The sequence below is a fragment of the Leucoraja erinacea genome, chromosome 3 (assembly GCF_028641065.1).
Source record: "Leucoraja erinacea ecotype New England chromosome 3, Leri_hhj_1, whole genome shotgun sequence".
Taxonomy (NCBI): Eukaryota; Metazoa; Chordata; class Chondrichthyes; order Rajiformes; family Rajidae; genus Leucoraja; species Leucoraja erinaceus.
The window spans coordinates 36,876,269-36,898,441 of NC_073379.1; the positions used below are offsets into that span (position 1 = coordinate 36,876,269).

Below are 22,173 nucleotides of genomic sequence, written 5' to 3' on the forward strand. Positions count from 1 at the left end.
GTTGCACCTTATCAAACAAATGGTCAGAATCGCATGCATACTGTGGTGACAAGTTTCAAATATATCATTTAGTGAAAGGGATTGAGAAAAGGACTGAGTTTTCTGCAGTTCCTTGTGAATGTGATCTTATGTGATCTTATAGAAACATATAAAATTGGGTATCTTATAGAATCATATAAAATTCTTAAGGGACTGGCTATGCTAGATGCAGGAAAATGTTCCCGATGTTGGGGGAGTCCAGAACCAGGGGTCACAGTTTAAGAATAAGGGGTAGGCCATTTATGACTGAGATGAGGAAAATGTTTTTCACCCAGTTGTGAATCTGTGGAATTCTCTGCCACAGAAGGCAGCGGAGACCAATTCACTGTATGTTTTCAAGAGGGAGTTAGATATTGTTCTTAGGGCTAGCGAAATCAAGGGATATGTGGTGAAAGCAGGAACGGGGACCTGATTTTGGATGATCAGCCATGATCATATTGAATGGCGGTGCTGGCTCGAAGGGCCGAATGACCTACTCCTACACCTATTTTCTGTTTACTTCTCAGTAAAGACCTTGCTGCAGTCATTGGTCAGAGGAATCCCAACCTAGGATGATTCATTCTCCATCTTTGCCATTAACCCTCATTGAAATAAACCTAAAAGTGATGGTGTGCAGGTCTCTTCTACTGCTGAACGTGCTGAGTGTATGAGTTCTCAGACAGACGGTCGTGTAGAATTCAATTCAACAAATATTGAGTGGAGATTTACAAGGGAAGTTCTGTTGATCAAAGCCAAATTTCTACACAAGGTGTCTTTGTTAAATGATTTATCCCAGTGCCTTAAAATTATTGATGAAGGATCGTGAAGAGACACTTGACATACCTCTACAGCACTCTACAGCTATTAACTTGTTTTGAAGTCACATAAGGAAACAAAGCTTCAGGTCACCAAATTGGCTCAGATGTAGAAAACAAGAAGCCTCTTTTAAGAGTTTAGTTTAGACATACAGCGTGGAATCAGGCCCTTCGGCCCACTGAGTTGGTGCTGACTAGCGATCACCCTGTACACTAACACTGTCCTATACACAGTGGTGACAATTTACAATTTTGCCAAGCCAATTAGCCAACATACCTGTATGTCTTTGGAGTGTGGGAGGAAACCGGGAAACCTGGAGAAAACCCACGCGGTCACAGGGAGAATGTACAAACTCCATACAGACAGCACCCGTAGTCAGGATCAAACCCTGGTCTCTGATGCTGTAAGACAGCAACTCTACCACTGTGCCACCCTGGTGTGAAGGCTGAGTTGGTGTTGCCTCGTGATACGGGAGGACTGTGTGGCAGGTGAGGCAATCGCCACTATTGGAGCCAGGAACATTTGGACCTGTGAAGAGGCCACCATTTGAAGAGTACAAGGCATAAAGATGTCATAAGGCAAGAGTGGAATTTTGTTATAGCCTCAGAATTAAAGGACGACCCTTTAGGAAGGACATGAGGAGGAATTTCCTTAGTCAGAGCATGGTGAATCTGTAGAATTATTTTTCACAAAGGTTGTGGAGGTGAAGTCAATGGATATTTTACGGCAGAGATAGATAGATTCTTGATTAGTATGGGTGTCGGGGTTATGTAGAGGATGGGGTTAGAAGGGAGAGATAGTTCAGCCATGATTGAATGGTGGAGTAGGAAGGGCCGAATGGTCTAGTTCTGCTCCTATCACATGACCTTATGACTTTTGGCACCGTTCCATATGAATGCCTTCCTGCAGCACCTGGTCCATAGACCTCGCCACTTAGGCAACCCAAGTGCTCATCTCAGACACTTATTAAATGTTGTCATCGACCCAGCTTCAACCATGCTCTCAGACGGTGCGTTCTTGAACCACTGCACTCCTTCACTCCCACAATACTGCAACAGAGGCAGTTCTGGATCAGTAACTCAATGGGTCAGGCAGCATCTCTGGAAAACAAGGCTAGGTCAGGTGATGTTTTTGGGTTGGGACCCCTCTTCACAATTTACACTGTGACACGATGTTTGTGCATGAAAAATGATTGCAGATGTATCCAATCTCCAGTTTGCTACTGTCCAGAATTATCGCTTTGTGATATTCTCTTTGTCCTAGCTCTCCTCCCCTCCCCTCCACCTTTTGCTGGTGCTTAAACTAATTTGTTTCCTATCTTTCCCTGTTATAATACAGAGTCACCAACTGGATGCAGTATCTCTGTTTCTCTCTTTGCAGATCTCTGCCTGATCGCCTGAATATTTCCGGCACTTTCTGTTTTTATTTCAGATTTCAACCATCTGCAGCTTTTTTGATTTTTGATTTTGAAAATTATTTTATCCGCATCCCATCCAATTGAAACATATAGTAAAGTCACCCCGTGAATATGAACCAAGCAGTGAGCAATGGCAGGAAGGGTCTCGACCCGAAACGTCACCCATTCCTTCTCTCCAGAGATACTGCCTGTCCCACTGAGTGACTCCAGCATTTTGTGTCTACCCAGTCAGCAACAGCAGTCTGAATTAGAGTGAAGATGATGTCTATGAGATGTGGTGTGCCTATTTGTTGCCTTGTGTAATTGCTCAGTCTCCGTATCCGTTTTAATGCTCATTTCCCCTTCATTTTGCACAGAAACCTCCTGCCAAGCTCCTGGAGGATGTCACTGCACTGAAGGGCAAGAGCAGGAGAAGCTCTGGTTCCGATAACCCCGACCATCTGTCGTCTGGCCACGAGGAGGAAATGGAGGTGGACCACCACCCCAGCGGACCCAAGAGCGCAGGCGTAGCCGTGCCGAAGGTCGTCCCATCAGAGCCTGCCTCCCTGGACAGTGCGCCGATTCACCGTGAAGACAAAGGCCACAACGGCATTGAGAGCAGGCACGAGTCCCTGGACAGCGACGTCGCAAAGGAGATCAGGTACCTCGATGAGGTCTTGGAAGCCATCTGTTGCGAGCCCGTGGTGGAGAACGGATCGAATGTGCCACCTTCACCCGAGCCGAGCCCAGTGCGAGCGGACGGCCGGGGTTCTCCCGTTTCCATGGCGCCGGAGCCATCTGCACCGCCGCTCAACGGCACGGTACACGTGGACGGGAAGGAGCAGCAGACGCGGGAGGAGGGCGAGGTCAAGGTGAATGGTCTCCTGCCGAGCTATATCAGAGTGTCCTCTGCGGCAGAGCGCAACAGAGAACAGCGACTGGTGGAAAGTTCCAGAAGGTCCTCCAGGGACGGCGAGCCAGTCATCGTCCCCCTGAAGAAGGAAGCCAAGTTTGAGCTGCGGGCCTACCACGAGGACAAAAAGCCCTCCAAGCTCTTCACCGAGGATGGGAGGAGCGAACCGTACAAGATCAAGAAGAGCAGAGCCTCGGACGAGATCGCTGAGCTGGAGAGGGCCCGGCTGGAGGTCATCCGAAGCCAGGTGGTGAAGAAGAACCCCAGCATTGCAGAGAAGTGGAAGCCGCCGCAGGAGAAGACCATCGAGGAGCAACTCGACCCAGATAAGTTGGAATCCCACAAGAAGTACGCCGAGCGCAAGCAGCGGAAGCAGGGGGGCCAGCTGTCCCCAGTGTCCCCCAAGCTGAAGTTCCCCATGTTTGTGCCACCAGATCCCATCATCATCAACAGGGAGGATGTTGTCACCGAGCAGATAGATTTCTCTGCTGCGCGAAAGCAGTTCCTCAAGATGGACAACGCGCCGGAGCACGCCAGCCGGAGACGGCCAGCGAGCACCCGAGGGACCAACACCCGTCCGGCGCTGAAGTTGGCGGAGGCACCGAAAAGGGAACGGGTGGTGGGTTCAGGCGGCTTGACAGAGACGGGCGGGACTCAGGAGCACGCGGCACCCCTGAGTGGCAGTGAGGTGTCACTGGTCAAGGCGTCCAAGGTCAGCGTGGTGCCCGACGAGGGTGAGAGCCAGGAGGGGCTGTCACTCCCCTGGGAGGGCCGGCAGAAAGAGGAGTCATGCGCAGAGCCACCTCTACACCGACCCGCTGAGCTGATCATCAACAGCGGCCTCAGGGACGAGGTGGTAGGGAAGGTCTGTGTGGATGACGAGGGGTTTACCAGGGTCAGGGCTGTTTTGACAGTGCTAAACGAAGATGGCGACAGCGACATTTCAGACCATTGCTTCAAGTACGTCAGTCTCCCCTCCACAGCAGAGGAGGTGGACTCTGGTCTGGACGACTTGTCCCTTCGGTCCCAGGACACTACGGTGATGGAAACCCTGTCCAACGACTTCAGTATTGACAACGTGAGCGACAGCGGTGCTTCCAACGAGATGACAAACGTATCCCTGGACTTCTCCCTGGGCGGTTCGCAGGAGTTTTCCCAGCCGCAAACGCCCCAAGCCTTGACTCCCGTCGACAGGGAGAGAGATGAAAGCTCGTACAAGAGGGAAGGCACCCTGGGCTCGCTCAGTGATGATGAGTTGTACAAGCAGAGGTCTCCGCTGCCATTGAACACGGAGCAACAGCTGCATTACCAGGCGGAGATGCTGGTGCAGAAAGCAATACAACTGGCCCTGGCCCAGGAGAGCCATGTGACCACAGGGTCAGGGGGATGTTGTCAGACCGAGCTTCAGAGGGCAGTGGGGAGCGAGGGGGTACACATTACACCTCAGGCTGTGTCGGCTGCACCATTGGTGACACGACCACCCCCAGAGCAGGACCAAAGACCCCAGGCACCCATGAATGGAGATAGGATGAAGGAGGAGGTGCAGTCTGGCCGCCTCGAGGATGACTGCTTCCTGTTTCCCACGGCAACGGCCAGGCAGTGCGTCACCACGGAGACGGGCAGCGGCGGGTCACATCCTTCCTTGTACAGGCCTGAGTTCAGCCCCTTCAGCGACATTGCCAGCTACATGGAGCCCACAGACTATTCCAGAAACAACGTCTTTGTCAGCCACTCGCAGGAGCCGGAGGTGATCGCCCAGTCCGGGCCATTCAAGCTTCGCTCCCGCAGGCAGAAGACCCTGTCGATGATCGAGCAGGAGATCCGGGCGGCCCAGGACCGGGAGGAGGAGCTCCGGCACCAGAGGGAGGTTCTGAAGACAGTGCAGAGTCTCGGCAGAAGGTCCCGGCCCCTGCCGTCACCACCAGGGGGACTCTCCAAACCAACCGCCCCGGGTAAGACCCCATAACCCTGCACTCCCCCATCAGGTGAACCAGGCCAGTGGGTTTGGCCAAGCCATGGGCAAACGGTGCCTCGTGTTGAGCCACAAAGCCATTGGGGTGGACTAATCCAGATGGTGACGGTCCACTCAGATGTTTTGTGTCGCTTCTTTCTATGCAGGAGATTCATGCCCACAGAAGCAGATGAACCATGTCAGTGTGCATGGTCCAACACGCCTCCTTCCTCCAACCTCCTTCAATTTCCCTCTGTTCCCTTCTCCTGCATTTATCTAGCTTCACCTTATTTAGAGTTATTGAGTTATACTGCACAGAAACAGGCCCTTCGGCCCTACTTGCCTTTGCCGACCAAGATGCCCCTCTACCTTATATATGCCCTGTCCCCATATGGCCATATATGCCTCTAAACTTATCCTATCCTTGTACCTATCCAATGAATTTTAAGATAGGCAGCCTGTTCCCCTGACTCTCAGTGTGAAAAGGTTCTCGACCCAAAACATCACCTATTCCTTTTCTCCAAAGATGTTGTCTGACCTGCTGAGTTACTCCAGCTTTTTGTGTCCATCCTTGGTTTGAACCAGCATCTGTAATTCCTTCCTACACAATTAATTTTAAGTGTTGTTGTAGTATCTGCCTCAACTACCACCTCTGGAAGCTCATTCCATACACCCACCACCCTCTGTGAAAACCTTGCTTGTCAGGTTCCTATTAAATCTGTCCTCTCACTTTAAACCCATGTTCCCTGGTTTTTATTTCCCCTACCCTGGGCAAAAGATCATTTATCCTATCTATTCCCTTCATGATCTTATATACCTCTAAAGATCACCCCACTCCTCCTGCCCTCCAAGGAATAAAGCTCTAGACTGCCCAACCACTTCCTATAGCTCAGGCACCCTGGTCCTCGCAACATTCTCTCTACATTCTTTCCAGCTTAACATCTTTCATATAGCAGGGTGACCAAAACTGAACACAATACTCCAAATGTATGCCATTTCTATCCGTGTGGGAGCAAGCTCCTCCCTCTCGCCACCTCGCATGCAGTGAACAGTCTCCCAAGTCCCCCTTCGGACATTAATGAACATCTGATAAAGTAGTCTCCTGCATGGGATGTCCGAGCTTAACAGTTTAGAAATTCTGTAACTCATAAGTAACTAACAAAGGAAGGGAGTGTTCAACTCCACTCAACTTTATGTGAAGGAGAGCTTCCTCAGGTCACCTCCAGGTTTGATCTCCTTGCTCTGGACTTTGGCTCCTTCCCTTAGATATTGCATTTAGTTTAGTTTAGAGATACAGCGGAGACGCGCCCTTTGGCCCACCGAGTCCACGCCGACCAACGATCCCCGTACACTAACACTATCCTACACACTAGGGACAATTTACAATCTTTATCGAAGCCAATCAACCTACCAACCTGTACGTCTTTGGAATGTCGAAGGAAACCGGAGCATCCGGGGGAAAAACATATTATTCAGGTCACCCTGTGATAGGAGTTGGGGAGAAAAAGGTCCCTGTAGCTCAACCCATCCAGTTTGGTCGTTGTCCTGGCGTGCCTGTGCTTTAGCCTCTGTAAGACCACAACACCCTTCCTCAGGCGACCAGGGTCACTCTGGATATAACTTCCAACTTGGCTGCTGTTTTGTTTTGAACAGTCAGTGGTTGGCTTCCCTCTCTTTGTCAGACAGAGCCTTGGTGTTAACTAGGACATTATCCTTCTGCTTCTTGGCAACTGCACAGCCCCTGGGACATTGCACAGAGTGCCAGGATGAGGTTCAACAGAAGCAAGCATTCATTCTCTGCTTATAATGTCAGCCGCCTTCTCCCCCAGCCCCACACAGGAAATTAAATATCAGGAGGTCGCAGGCTTGTGGAATGAAATCCTCCCTTCAGTTTTATATGGAGGTGGACAGGGCGGAATGAACAAAATAGGAATGCTCCCATACAGCATGAGCCTCCTGCAATCGTGGAGCCCAGCGTGGATGGTGTGGGCTTTCCTTTTAGCAAGTAAAGGGGGAGTCTGACAGGGGGTTTCCATTGTGCGTTGAGATGGAAGTATTGGCCTAATGTTGAACTTCTGTGGGAGGCTCAATTGTGACTTGGTTTTGGTCCTCCACCCTCTGTCAGTGGGCTATGGGATGAAGCGCCACTCTGGAACATCAAGCTTGGGCTGTCTCTTCTACAGGGCAGCGCTGAGGGAGTTACCGCACTGTTGCAGGCGCTGACGTTTAGACGAGGCGTTAAACGCTGCTCATGCTTACCCTCACAGTGGATTTTCAAACAATAGTGATTGTTCCTCCCATTGTCCCAAGACCAATATTTATACCTCAGCAGGCATCACCAAAAGCTGATAACTTGCTCATTTATCGTCCACCTCTTTACGGGAGCTTGTTCTACACAATCGGCTGGGGTGATTTGGCACAAAGCATTTTTGGACTTGCTGGGGGTTGGAAGTGCACCGTATAATTCCAAATTCTCTCCCTTTTGTTAACATGAGGACTTAGCTGAATTCAGCTGAGGAGGAAAGTGTAAATTTAAGCCAGGCCCTCTGATATTCTACTTGTGCGGTCCTGCCAGATTTGAAACTTCACACCTCATTGAGAGGTGTCAGACGTGATCACACAGTCTGGCCTGCATCTACGGTGGAGGCAAGAGTTCTGCTGGTGGAGCCAAGCCTGATGCTCGACAAACATGGTGCTACATCCTTCCCTGAAATTAATAACTCAGATCAAATGACAATACTCCACATTGTTTGCACAATGGTAGAGGAATGGATGTGCAGTGCAGTCTCATGTGTGCTGTCAAATTCCTTTGTTTGTCACAATATTTATTGATCCTTCTATCTATCTATCAGTGCTGACCTACATGAACCAGTCTGTGGATTATGCAGCGGGACCCATGCTGTGCGGTATAGCATTGATTCATAGAACTATAGCATTGTGATTTTCTTTTAATTCAAGGAGAAATCCCAATTCATCAGGTAAAATAAATTAAAATCTCCAAGATAGAAACATCGAAAATAGGTGCAAGAGTAGGCCATTCGGCCCTTCAAACCAGCACCGCCATTCAGTATGATCATGGCTGATCTTTTAAAAGTCGCAATTGCACCCACTTATAAAGTTTCCTCTGGCAGCTCGTTCCAATACGGACCACCCTCTGAGTGGAAAAGGTGCCCCTGATGTCCCTCTTAAATCTCTCGCCTTAAGCCTGCACCCTCTAGTTTTAGAATCCTCTACCCTGGGAAAAAGACTGTGAGTGTTCACTTTATCCGTGCCCATCTTGATCCTGTACACAGAAAAGCTGGAGAAACTCAGCGGGTGCAGCAGCATCCCTATTTCCTTCGCTCCATAGATGCTGCTGCACCCGCTGAGTTTCTCCAGCTTTTCTGTGTAACCTTCGATTCTCCAGCATCTGCAGTTCCCTCTTTAACACTTGATCCTGTACACCTCAACATGGTCACCCCTCAGCCTCCTACACTCCAATGAAAAATGTCCCAGCCAATCTAACCTCTCTCTATAACTCTAGCCCACAGGTCCAGGTAATATCCTGGTGATTTATTTCTGCACCCTTTCTAACTTAATAACTTCCTTTGTGTAGCTGGGCGACCAGAACTGTGCACAGTGGTCCAAGTTTGGATTCACCAACACTTGTTCAGTTGCATCATGAAGTACCACCTTCTGCCTGGTAAAACTTGCCCTGTGTGGCCTAATGCTCAGAGGGGAATATATCAGGGTTACGCAGTAAAGCACAAAGTGTGTGTGTGTGTCTGTGTTACTCAGTGCAACAAAGAATTCCTCTCCTCAAATGATGAATTGCTCACATACCACAGAACTGTAACACCGTATGTTGCACGGGGTGAGGGGGTAAAAATATGGTAGATGAAGACTCCACATTCTCCAAACCTCAGTGGTGTTAATCCTGGCTCTTTACTGCCATCTGGTGACAGGAGTGATAAACTACTGAGCTATAATAAGGACGTAAGGGCCCCGAGACCCTGACAACCACAAAGTCCAAACCAATATGTCCCCAGCTGTTACCACACCAAGAGGGAAATACTTAAACAATCGAGTCATGTGGAGCCATTGCATGGAAACAGCACCTTTGGCCCAATAAGTCCAATCCGACCATAAATCACTATTTATATTAATCCTACTAATGCCTTTCTCCCTGGATTTGATATTTCCAATAGGCAGAGAGAATATCATAAATATTGTTTAAAAAAACAACTATTCGTATAGAAAAAGACAGAGTGCTGGAGTACCTCAGGAGGTCAGGTAGCATTTATGGAGGACATGGACAGGCAACATTTCAGTTTGGGACCCTTCTTTAAACCTGACCCATAATGTCGGCTATGTTCTCCAGATAGATTGCCTGATCCACTGTTACTCCAACATTTTGTAGGGTTGTTTAGTAAACCAACATCTGCAGATCCTTGTGTCTATAACTGTGTGTGCAGAATAGCAAACTGCCCCAAGAAACCCCATAAGAGACGATATTTGACACAGAATCGCTACAGAAAGTGATTTTCACGATCTGGTGAAAGATGTGGTTCTGATGGAGGGTGTTAAAGAAGGAAGGAAAGGCTTAGAATTGATTAGCTGAAAATTGATGAACTCAATAAGATTCTGGTTAAGAATACTAGAAGATCACCTGGAAGAGTAGGCCTGATGCTGGGGGAATTGATGGAGGGAATTTCAGAACCTGAGCCGTTTTCAGCTGATGGGTAGCTACCAGTGGTGGGGTGAGCAACTCTGGGATGGAACAAGAGACAAGATTGGAGGAATTGAAGGAAAGGCTGAGAATTGATGGGCTGAAAATAGATGACACGCTGAAAGATAGAGAAGAGGAACAAATATCTCGGAGGGTTATAGAACTGAACAAGTGTATAGAGATGGCAAAGGTTGAGGCCATGGGTGGAAGAAATGTACTGTAGTCCCACACACCATAAAATGCTGCAAATACCTGTGAGGTTGGACAGCATTTGGGAAGAGAGACGAGTTAATGTATTAGATCAATGCCTTCATTGGAGTTGCCATAGAAATGTCACACTGCGTCGTTTAACACTTTTTTGTCACGCCTCCTGACAATTAGTCATCCCTTCGGAAACGGCCAGTAGTTTGCAGTTGAATGTAAGCAATAAGCGTTTTATTCAGAGAGATATCCAAATACTGTACGTTCAGTTACTTTGTCAGCCACAAGACTAGTAATAAAAATAGAAAATGTTGGAAACACTCAGCAGTTCTGGCAACATCTGTGAAAAGGGAAACAGTGTTTACATTTCAGGTCAGAGACCTTGAGATAGAACTGGGAGAGAAAACAAATTTGTTTCTGGTAGCAGTGAAGATAGGAGAACAGCGAGTAGAACAAAGGGGATATCTCTGATGGGGCGAGACCAAAGAGTTAATGTAGCGGTTAGAATTAATTTAATGCTTCTCTCACAATACCTACTCTGGATGAATTATGTTCCTAAGAGCAGGGCTGTTTGAAATGAAGTAAAGAGAGTAATATAATTATCGGCTGTAATGGCCAGTTGTGATACAGACGGAAAGAAAGAGAAAATTACCTAAAGGTAAAGGATTCAGTATTGAGTCCAGAGGCAGCAATGGGCCCACATATGGAAGATTAAGTATTGTTACTCAAGCCTGTCTTTGGTCTCATTGTAACAGTGCAGGATGTCATAGACTGATAGGTTAGAGTGGGAGTAGGATGTTGAAGAAAAGTTGCGGACAACTCTACACCGAGGCTTCCCAGAGTGATCACCCACTCTGTGTTTGGTTGGCTTTCTCCAATGTAGAGGAGACCACACTGTGAACTCAGAATGCGTTACACAAGACTGGAGGAAGTGCAAGTCAATCGCTGTTGAAAAGACAGTTTGAGTCCCAGGATGGTGGGAAGGGAAAAGGTGAAAGGATAAGTGGTGCATCTCCTGCAGTACCATGAGAGTGAATGGCCAGTGGAGATGGAAGAGCAGCCCAGAGAATCGCAAAAGGTTGCAATCAACCTCCAAATCCTGAAAGAGAGACGAGGAATATGTCTCTTGTTTTTGATTTTTTTGACACTAGACTTGTTTTTGATTCGATGAGAGTTTGATAAAGACAGTGCCTCCTAAAAAAACAATTTACCATGTTGGAGAACATAAATTGCAAAATAGGCTCTCCTTAGATAGTAATGAGACAAGACACAAGCATGAGCATATATAGGGAAGTATGCGGTACATGGGATTCGGTCACTAGATCTGAGCATGCACAAGAGTACCAACCAAAGGCTATGCAATCCCGTCCTTGATTTAAAGATTAACTGCAGGATGCAACTACAATTAACACAAGAGAAAGATCAGAAGGGCATCTTTTTAAAATTGTTATTGCCTAGAAAAAAAGGGCAAGCAAAGACTGATTTGTTGCCAGTAAGGAATCCGGTGTAAAGAAAGACTTGCATTTGTGCAATGTCTTTCACACCCCAGGGAATCACAGTGCTCCTTCCATCCGACAGAGTGTTGTCACTGTTATGATGAATGAAATTAGATTACATCCAAAAAACATCTGTAGGATATTGTCCGATCATCTGCTGGCTTCAGTGCTTTTGATTGAGAAGTAAACATTAGCCAGATATACGATAAACTCCCCCACTCTTCTTTGAAGTAATGACATGGGATCTACCAGAGAGGGTGATATGATCTCACTTCAGCACCCCGTATGAAAGATGAGTATGGCAAACTGGTCTGGTGCAGTGTAAACGCCAGGTGGAAAAGGCAGGCTGATTTTGTGCATATTATATGCGTCATCCAATGTAAAAACAGCAAAGTGGAATGGATCATTGATTGTCATGGTTAATAATACAAGATGATCACCTGGAACAGTAAGGCTGATGCTGGAGGAACAAGAATGAATTGGTGCTGATTGGAAGTGTAGACAAAGTGACAGTAGATGTGCAGGACTAAAGGGAGATGGGCCAGGTATGTTTGTTTTACACAGAGAGGTGGGTGCCTGGAATGATCTGCCTGGGGGTGACGGTGGAAGCAGATGCAATCATGGCATTTAAGAAGCTTTAAGATAGGCACATGAATAGGTAAGGAATGGGGGGAATAAGGATCCTGTACAATCATATATTGTCTTTCCGGTGACTGGTTAGCACGCAACAAAAGTTTTTCACTGTACCTCGGTACACGTGACAATAAACTAAACTACACTAAAACGAAACTAAAGATAGACACAAAAAAACTTAAGTAGCTCAGCGGGTGAGATCGCATCTCTGGAGTAAAGAATACTCCTTTTCTCCAGAGATGCTGTCTGACCCGTTAAGTTCAACTTTTGTGTCTATCTTTGGTTTAAACCAGCATCTGCAGTTCCTTCCAACACATTAAAACTAAACTAAGCTGTACAGGCAAAAGGTATTAGTTGAACTTTGCACTATGTTCGGCATAGACTTTGTGGGCTGGTGGGCTAGTTCCCGTGCTGTTCTGTTTTTCGTTCTATAGTGATCCAATGGGTTACATGGTTGTCATAAATCTCCATTGTACCTTTAGCTCTTAAAGTAAAAGTCATACTTTCCATTTTCCTTCCCCTCAAAGATGGAATGAGGAACAACGTTTTCCAGTGAAAGGTTTGAACTGCTGGAAGGCACTCTTTGTCTGAGTCCAACTGGCCAATCATAAGGTCATAAGTGAGAGGAGCAGAATTAGGCCATTAGGCCCGACAAGTCTACGTCGCCATTCAATCATATGGCTGATCTATCTCTCCCTCCTAACCCCACTCTCCTGTCTTCTTCCCATAACCTCTGACACTTGTACTAATAAAGAATCTATCTAACTCTGCCATAAAAATATCCACTTACTTGGCCTCCACAGCCTTCTGTGGCAAATAGTTCCAAGATTCACCACACTCTGACTAAATAAATTACTACTCATCTCCTTCCTAAAAGATCGTCCTTTAATTCTGAGGCTATGAACTCTAGTCCTAGACTCTCCCATTAGTGGAAACATCCTCTCACCATCCACTCTATTCGTCTTTCACTATTCAGTTGTCTATCAAGTTGTACCTACCAAGCCTATCAATTTGTACCTTAAATGTAATGACCTTTGTCTTGCATTGTACACATAGGAGTGATGGTGTCCAAATGTTTGTGTTAGTGTCTCTTGGTGTGACTTGTGAGGGGGGTGGTGGGGGGGAAACCATTTTTCAGTCGCTTCCTCGACGGAGAGGCGACTTTTTCCATGTCGCTTCCCGCCTCCCTCCTGCGCGACCTAACAACTTGGATTGGAGCGGCCTTTCCCGGAGTCGGGCCCAGAGCTTCAGCAGCGATAACTTTTCCATCGCGGAGCGGGGGAGAACCCTTGCCAGAAAGTGCGTTGCCAGAAAGGAGTGCTCCGATCGCTGCCCTGGTGACTTTGGCATCGTGGGGCTGTGGTCTGCGGAGCTTCTAGCCGCGGACGTGGCGTGGACTTACCATCCTGAGTCTCGGATCCCTTGCCGGGGATTGCCAGAGAAGACCTCTGACCGCCGGCCTGCGGCCTACAACATCCTGAAGCCGCGGTCTCCGGTGGGAGGGTGGCCGATTCGGGCACTCCAGGCCGCGGAGTGTGTTCGGCCGTCCCGAACGAGAGGGCCTGTACATCCAGCCATCCGTAGCAGTGACTGCGGAGAGTTCATGGCTCCGACCACAGGTGAACAAAGGAGGAGGACCGACTGAACTTTATTGCCTTCCACCACAGTGGAGAATGCCCTGGTGGCTGTTTGTGTTGAATTCTATGGTGTGCTGTGTGTTCACTTTTTCCAATTGTATCGCTGCTGGCAAATTCATTTCACTGTGCCTTAGTTGGTGCATGTGACAAATAAATTTGTATTGTATTGTATGAAGATCCTAATTTCAGCAAACCAAAAAATGACCATTGTTATAATGACTATTGACATAAGGTAGTCTATCGAATAGTGACATTACTCTGTTGCATTGATGTTGGTAGCCGATTACGTATTATACAGGGCACTGGGGAGAAACATACAACCATTTGATGTCCCCACCTGAGTAGGAAAACGGAGCATTGATTTTTGCATCTCAACCTGAAAGTTATCCCAATGTGAACACTGCACTGAAGGAGTCAACGTTGATTGTGGCTCCTTCTCAGATCGGTGATAGGTCATTATCACATGGAGGTTTGCGGGTTTGTCATGCACATATTGGCCATCCCATTTCCAACGGTGACTACACTTGCACAACTCTTCAGCATTTGACCCAACATTGGTACAGTACACCTCTGTAACTAGATTGTTAAAATTGTGTTTAAAAAAGGGTGAATCTTGAAGCAACCCACGAGGATATGAACTCGGCTCCGGAAAATAATCCTTGTATTCCCACATTCCAACGGGCAAACTTGCCCCATTTGACGGGATGTGAGAGCAAGGGCTATGGAACTGTGTCACCAACTCTCTGAACTATGCTCTTGTTACTATGGTGCCCTCATGAAATTATAGGAATGCTGAATTTACTCAAGTACAGCACACTGCTCTGATAGATTCCAAAAAGGCATGTTCCCAAGTGTGAAATGCCACCTCAAGCACATTTTTTACATGTTTGACGTTGTGGAAAATGTCATCCTCCATATTGAAAGGACTTTTGTTCTGAGGGCCTTAACCATCGTGACCAGGGTGTTTGGGAGTGAATGCTAAAAGCAGTTGCTTGCAGCCATCAGATTTCAATGTCCTGAAGACAGACACAATTGCTGGAGTAACTCAGCAAGTCAGGCAGCATCTCTGGAGAAATAATATGGATGACGTTTCGGGTCAGGACCCTTCAACCAGTCTGAAGAATCTGAAGAAGGGTCTTCAAGGTTCCCACCCAAAATGTCACCCATCCTTTTCCTCCAGAGATGCTGCCTGACTTGCTGAATTACGGCAGCACTTTGTGTCTATCTTCAGAATATACCATTATCTGCAGTACCTTTCTGCAGATTTCAATCTCCTTTCTGTTTTTAAGAATACCTTCACCCATGCAGCACTTACTGTACAGCCATGAATCTTTTGAAGAGTTCCTGATGGCATTCCTCTTTTCTCTCTGCAGGGAAAATTGAGAAGTCGGGTCCGGTATCGCCAATGGCGGAAGGCCCGTTACCCTCTCCACGGTCTGATGCCACGTCTGTGGAGCAGGAATATTTAGGACAGTCTCGCTCCAGAGGCCTGATGGAGACGTTGCTGGAAGACTATGAAGTGCAGAAAGTAAAACGACGGGAAAGGCGGGACGATACCAATGTAAGCATTTGTGATTCTCCTCACCATACAAGTTAAAATGTTTGCCGGCTCCATTCATTACCAAAGGTGCCGATACTTGCCCCTGAATCTCACGGCCATCGGACAACTTAGCTCCATGCCCCTCAGCATTTTCTACAAAAAAGTTCGCTGAAGATTTGATCTGATGAAGGTCCTTGAAATAATGCAGGGGATTGGCAGCAGGTGGTACAGATGTTTCCACTTGAGCAGATGAAGTGCAAAGCCAAATGTTAGGAAACTGCTAATTAGATGCAAAAAACAGCATTCAACAGCCCAGTGTGGAACTCCTTAGTGTTAGAATGCACCTAGAAAACTAGAAAGGAGATATGGGAACAAAGGTCTGGAGTTAGATGCGGGGAGTATGGGAGGAATCTTGTGTGGAGCCTAAATTCAGCCATACATCCATTATATTTCTGAGCCGTAAACTCTATGTTGAATATTATTTGCACTGTTTATATAATGCACCCTTGCCCCTGCTCCCTCCCACTTGCAAGCCTTTGTCTCCAGGAACACAGTGACCTCAAGTCCCAGAAGCAAGAGGATCAGGATTTATTTTGTTATATATACCATATATTGTCCTATAAGCCAAATGTGGGGAGTAGTGACTCAGGATTGGAGAAGAAAATGAAAGACATTAACAATTATGGCAGAATGCAAGTGAATCCATTAAAAAAAACTGAAGGGCCTAGTTCTAAATGGAAAACAAAATCTAGAGGGCACTCCACTGTGGCCCTGGAGGGATTGCTGTCTCAGAGGCACGATGTGTATGAATGCCCAATTTCTCTCCCGGATGGTTGTAATAGATCCCATGGTAATAATTTCAGATGTCAGTTAGTTCTGAGCAGGGTTTATCCTTTAGCCAACAAGATGAAAGTACATTTGCTCATAACCACAGTGCATTTAGTAAGAGATTGCCCATTCTGTTTCCCTGCAATACAACAGCATCTGCACCAGAAATACTTCACATGGTGACGTGCTTAGATGTGGCCTGAAGGCTTGAAAGCGGCGATAGAAATGGAAGATTGCTATTGTTAATTAGGTACATCAGTGGGGAAGTTGTGGAGCCTCTCAGTGACCCCCAGGTCATGTGATGACAAGAGAATAGAAGGAAACTGAATTAGCACTCCATTGCGATTTGGCAGGAATTACACCTTTGCAATTGTTTCATTGCTTTAACCCAGGTCATGGTGAGGTTTGTGAGCAAGTTGGTTTTTTTTTAATTGTCTTTTCTATGGTTCGATACAATATGCATATGTTGTCCATTTAAAGTGAAAGAGGAAGCAATGAGATGTTCTGCTATTTTAATGTTGATGTTTTACGTGGCACAGATGGAGTAATTAATCAACTTCGCCACAGATGGGGAAACCTGGGAATGTGAGTTTTGTAAGACTGCAATGGTTAAAGTATTGATTAGTTTATCCACAACACATTTCTCATTGGTTACAAATCTCCGTAGCCGTTAATCTCTCTCTCTCTCTCTCTGTCCCTCGCTCACTGTGCTTCCTTTTTAACTTGCTTAATCAATCCTCACCTCCTGCCCAAACATGGGGCCGCCCTTCGGCAGCTACTGAGGGGTGCCAGGGCCTCAATTAACGAGCTGATGTTCCACATGCTTCCCAACATGTATCCATTATTAACAAGAGAATCATCTTTCCACGGCTACAGGGGTCTTGGGAATATCCCCCAGAGCGACACATTCGGCCAACAGTGGCAGGGCGACCACTGATCTGTCGTGAGTGGGCTATTCCCAGTGCACTCCTGTGACCCTGGGCTTCACCCCATACATTTAACAACCTCAGAAGAAGTGATTATAAGGTTATAATGTCAATAACCATGAAGCAAACTTGGGATACAAAACCTTGGTACTTTTTGCTCTATTCACCGGTGACCTGCATTGGATTTGATGGTGTCACAAAACCCACAGCAGCCAGCGAGTCCATTTCCTACGATATTGCCACTGAGCAAGCTGAGATCATACTGAATGACTGTGAAGCTGTAAGTATTAATTGTGTCCGCCAGGGGATCAGGTGATGTACATTACCAATTGACAGTGGCTTTACTGCACAAACGCAATATTAGAGCAAGGACGTAAAGACGTACAAGTTTGTAGGGTAATTGGCTTGGTATAATTGTAACTTGCCCCCAGTCTGTGTAGGATAGTGTTAGTGTGCAGGGATTGCTGGTGGGTGCAGACTCGGTGGGTCGATGGGCCTGTCTCTGCATAGTCTCTCTAAACTAGACTAAGCAAGGCAAAATTAATGCCAACATCTTGGAGTGATTGCAATAAACAGAACCACCAGAATTTACAACACAGTAACAGGCTGTTCAGCTCTTCCGATTAACGCCATGTGAAAATTACCAGTCTTACTGCCATTCTCTTCGTCTGTGGCCCATTAGCCTCTCAATCGTATTCCTTCATCCAGGGCTGCTCAATATTTTCTCGGGTTTTATAACCTTTGTACAACAATTAAAACTGACTTCGTTTTAAAGCAAATACAAGGGTGAATCTCTTAAACGTGGCTCATATTATATAATCTTGGGAGCCTTTAACTGTGATTATATGACATTCCAATGAGGGGAGTGGCTCTGGGATAAGAGGTTGCTCAGAGTTCCATGGATCATTGGGGATAATCAAGAATGAGTTTGATTACTTTGGGAATCAATGCTTTTGGGGATTGAACAGCAGAGAGAAATTGTAATGTGGGAAGTGCTGTGATCTGACTGATTGGAGGAGCAAGTTTGAGGGATTATATGACTTATTCCAGCACTTTTATCATCCCCAGAATATTGACAATGTCTATAATAGGGGTCGGCAACCTGCGGCCCCCGGGCCGAATGCGGCCCGTAACCCGACATCATCTGGCCCCGCAGGTGGATTTTTTTCCCCATAATCATCCGGCCCTCAGAGCACTCCCACGAGCAGCGGACGAGCGCTTCCCCAAGCGAGCGCCGAGCTCTGGCTGTAACACATCCTGCGCAAAGCCGCCGGCATGGCCGCGCACCTTCTGTGAACATGTTTACGAATGAACTGCAGATGCTGGAAATATCAAAGGTAGACAAAAATGCTGGAGAAACTCTGCGGGTGAGACATGCAAGGATTGCATGAGGCTGCCTCACCCGCTGAGTTTCTCCAGCATTTTTGTCTACCTTCTGTGAACACGTGATTTGATGCTGGCCATCCGGGGCAGGATCCATGTGCACACATGATAGATGTGGCCCGCCATCCGCTCACAGACATGCGTCCCGGCCCCTATGCAGAACAAGGTTGCCGACCCCTGGTCTATAAGGTGCCAATAAATCCAAATTCTTTCTGACTATACACAAACTCCACATCTCACCAAATGTTGCTTGTTTCTCTGCTAACCATGTGGAGGTTGAAGGGGCTGGACACCGAGTCACAGTCAACACGGGCAATGAAGGCCAATCTGGTGAAAATGAGCATGTTATTTATGTTTAAAAAAGCTGGCCGTTTTTTGTCTATTGCAGCTGTGTTCTGAGGGTTTGTATCCCAGGTGCTCAACATTTTTAATATGTATATCAGAAATATTGATAATGCACATTTTGTTTGGTTTACCTAGGCTGGGCTCGAAAGTGGCATTCAGTGTCAACTATGTATTGTTTAAAAGTATAATACAATGACACACTCTTCAAAATTAACTCAAAATATTGCTCCAAATAAATGAATATGCCTGGAATGAATGTGTATGTGGGCAGAGATTTGCCATATTACATTGTATCTCACCACCACGTTATGTGGTGATGGATTTTCAATATGTGGAACATGCACCTTTCTATTAAGTTATTGGACCTTTCTTATGCAGAGGATGTATTCCAATCAACTAATAAATATTCCCAAGAGACACAATTCTATTTGGAATTGAGTCATTCATTCCGCTGTATTCCAAATAATTTTGTTTATAAGATGATTTAAAAGAGTAAGAGCTCCATGTTGGAACTAAAAGGTCCAGTTTGATTTTCTGGACTGTTGTTGCTCAGAAGAAGTCTAGAGCTCAGTTTCAATATGGAGGATGGATACCACCCTGTAATGTCATGAATCAGCCCAGCCTAGAGATGTCAATGGTATTTTAAACGTTATTTATTTATGTAGCCACTTCCTCCTCAAAGTGAATCCATGCCATCATTTACCTTAATCCTACCTTAACCAATTTTCTCCCCATTTTTATTGTCCCATCCCAGATTCTAATACCCACCTGGCAATATTGGGAATTTAAAGTGTCCAATTAACCGACCACGTCTTAGAAGGAAATACACGCTGTCACAGGGAGAACATTTAAACTCCACACAGACATCACCTAAGGGCAGAATTGAACCTGGGTCGCTGGAGCTGTGAAGTGGCACCACTACCAGCTGTACCGCTGTGCCACCTCCAGTTAATGAAAGCCTGCCATCTTAATAGTGGGCGGGGTGACCTGTCAGCACGAAGTGGAGGTTCACGTTGACGAAGAAGATGTTCACTGCTTAGAAGTATTGGTTGATTGATTTATTTTTCCTTCCGCTCACTTCTCTTGGGGTTTGCAATTCTTCCAGGTCCTGGAGGCCACCAGGGTCACCCGCCGAAAGAGTGCCATGGCTCTGCGTTGGGAGGCTGGCATTTACGCCAACCATGAAGAAAAGTAGTAAACCTTAGCATCGCCACGTAAGGGAAAGGTCAAGAGTATCTTGTTTTGTTGTGTTCCTTTTGTTTTTGCTGTTGTTGTTGCTGAAGCACAGGTACAATGCGGCGTATTTATCCAAGCCAAGCCATGCTGGGACGCTCTGCAGAAACATCCACCTTTGCAAGCACGTTGAAAACAGTAAATGGAGAGATTCTGCGTTCTCAAATACAACTCAGCTACTGCAACAAAAAAAAAGACACAAGGATTCCCGGACAATAACTGCATTTTAACTGCAAAACCTGAAGAGCCAGTTACTTGTATATGTATAAATACTCCTCGCACCCCTGCATTTAATTCTGCTAGGTTTAAGTCACAGTCCTTCAGACTCCACCGTTGCCAGCCTCCTTGTAAATAGCCGTGATAATGTATTGCATAGACTTTTATTTTAATTGCAGCTCTTGTTTGCTTACTAACATGGGAGGGGAGGGGGGGTGGGCTTAAGAGACATATTACATTGTGGTTTTCAGGGAGCTCCATCCATGTAGCAACTTATAGTTAGCTGCACTGGACCTAGTCACACACATCCGCAGCGTATCAATCTGGCCTTTATTCCCTCTTTGATACCTGCTTTTAATTTATACCATTCATATTTTGCCAAAGTTGGCAGTGGCAAGCAACTATCTTAGCTGCTATCTCCATGTAAAACAGGATTTGTTTTTAGTTTTTTTTAATTTATTGTCGAGTGTGGCACATGTTGATCACGAATCAATGGAACAATATGCTTTATAAACCATGGACAGGAATGGGAGAAAGTATGGAGAGGGAGTTGCTTTGAGGTTGACCTACTGCTGAGACACCAGAAGGACAGTTAATCATTAAAACAAACTTTGTTTTGCCAACATGCAGAAAAAGTCAACCAACCCAACCAACCAGTTGCACTGTACTGTCTTAAAGCTCCTTTTCTCGCTCCCTTAACCTTGCCAATGCCTGTGCTTGTTGATTTCCAACCAGAATCTGTAGTGGGTGCAACATACTTACCTATAGGTAGTGGGGAGGGTGCTCGAGCAGGAAACAGCAGAAAATGGGGGCTCCAGCATTGCCCTGAGCATCTCAGATCATGTATGTGTGGAGCAATAATCCAATCAGCTCATGCCCCCTCCAGAAATTGTGTTGTATATTATGCTGCATTTAGTGTTCCAATTTGTTTTTAGTTCCCTGGATTCTCAATAAGGACAAAGTAGTTTCGAGATATAGTATGAAAACAGGCCCTTCGGCTCACCAATTCCATGCTGACCATTCATCACCCACTCACACTAGTTCTATACTATCCCATTTTCTCATCCTCTCCCTACATACCAGGGGCAATTTACAGAGGCTAATTAACCCGCACGTCTTTGGGATGTGGAAGGAAACCCATGCGGTCACAGGGAAAACGTGCAAACTCCACACAGACAGCACCCAAGGTCAGGATCGAACTCGGGTCGCAGCCACTGTGAGGCAGTAGCTCTACCAGCCGTGCCACCCTAGTATAGTAGTGGTAGTGGTATAGTGAGTAAATTCACAGAGCAGAACGTGCTCCCATGATAGATGCATGAAATTGTTTTCTGTTTTCTGCAGATAACCAATTATAATGTGCAAAATAATGCAGTGTTTATTCCTATGCTTTTTATCTATTAATGACAGTTTTTTCTGAAATGAAGCTTCCTTTAACTCCTTGGTACAACAAAACAGATTAATTAATCCTCCATTTAGCGTGTCATACATCACTAGCCCATAGGGATGATCTATGCCAGTTTAAGCCTTATGCTACGCAGTCTTTAGCCCCTTTACGTGCATGTGATGAGTGTAGTGGAACAATATTAGCATAGGCTGAAGCACGATAAAGTAGTAAACTTTACCACCTGCAGTTTGACTTCACTTATTAATGATGAATCCCCCTGACAACAACAGAATCTATTCAGATATCAGCATATGTATGTTGCAGTTTCTTACATGTTCTTGATTTATTTTACTCCCATCCGTGTGTATATGATTGTGTGTGTGGATCAATGTGTGTGAGTGCATGAGATAGCTAAAGTTTGTTTTATGATTCATCAGTAATCCAATGAGCCAACAGTTCTAATGGCCAATTGATGATGACTATGAGGAGCTAACCTTGAAGATAAGGGAGGTACAATCAATGTATCAACCTATCAACATATTTTGTATT

General features: G+C 46.1%; 1 protein-coding gene across 6 annotated transcripts in view; it reads left to right on the forward strand.

Moving 5' to 3' along the window:
* Positions 1-20,451, forward strand: part of LOC129695453 (paralemmin-2-like) — a 297,376-nt gene extending 276,925 nt beyond the window's left edge. For 5 of the 6 annotated variants that reach the window (XM_055632419.1, XM_055632421.1, XM_055632424.1 and 2 more), the window contains 3 exons: positions 2,608-5,095; positions 15,143-15,330; positions 19,897-20,450. In XM_055632419.1, coding sequence (XP_055488394.1) covers positions 2,608-5,095; positions 15,143-15,330; positions 19,897-19,986 — 2,766 coding nt within the window. In that variant the 3' untranslated portion in view covers positions 19,987-20,450. Of the gene's footprint in view, positions 1-2,607; positions 5,096-15,142; positions 15,331-16,676; positions 16,723-19,896 lie in introns of all 6 variants that reach the window. The other variant, XM_055632422.1, reaches the window with a different exon arrangement.
* Positions 20,452-22,173: the final 1,722 nt, after the last annotated feature.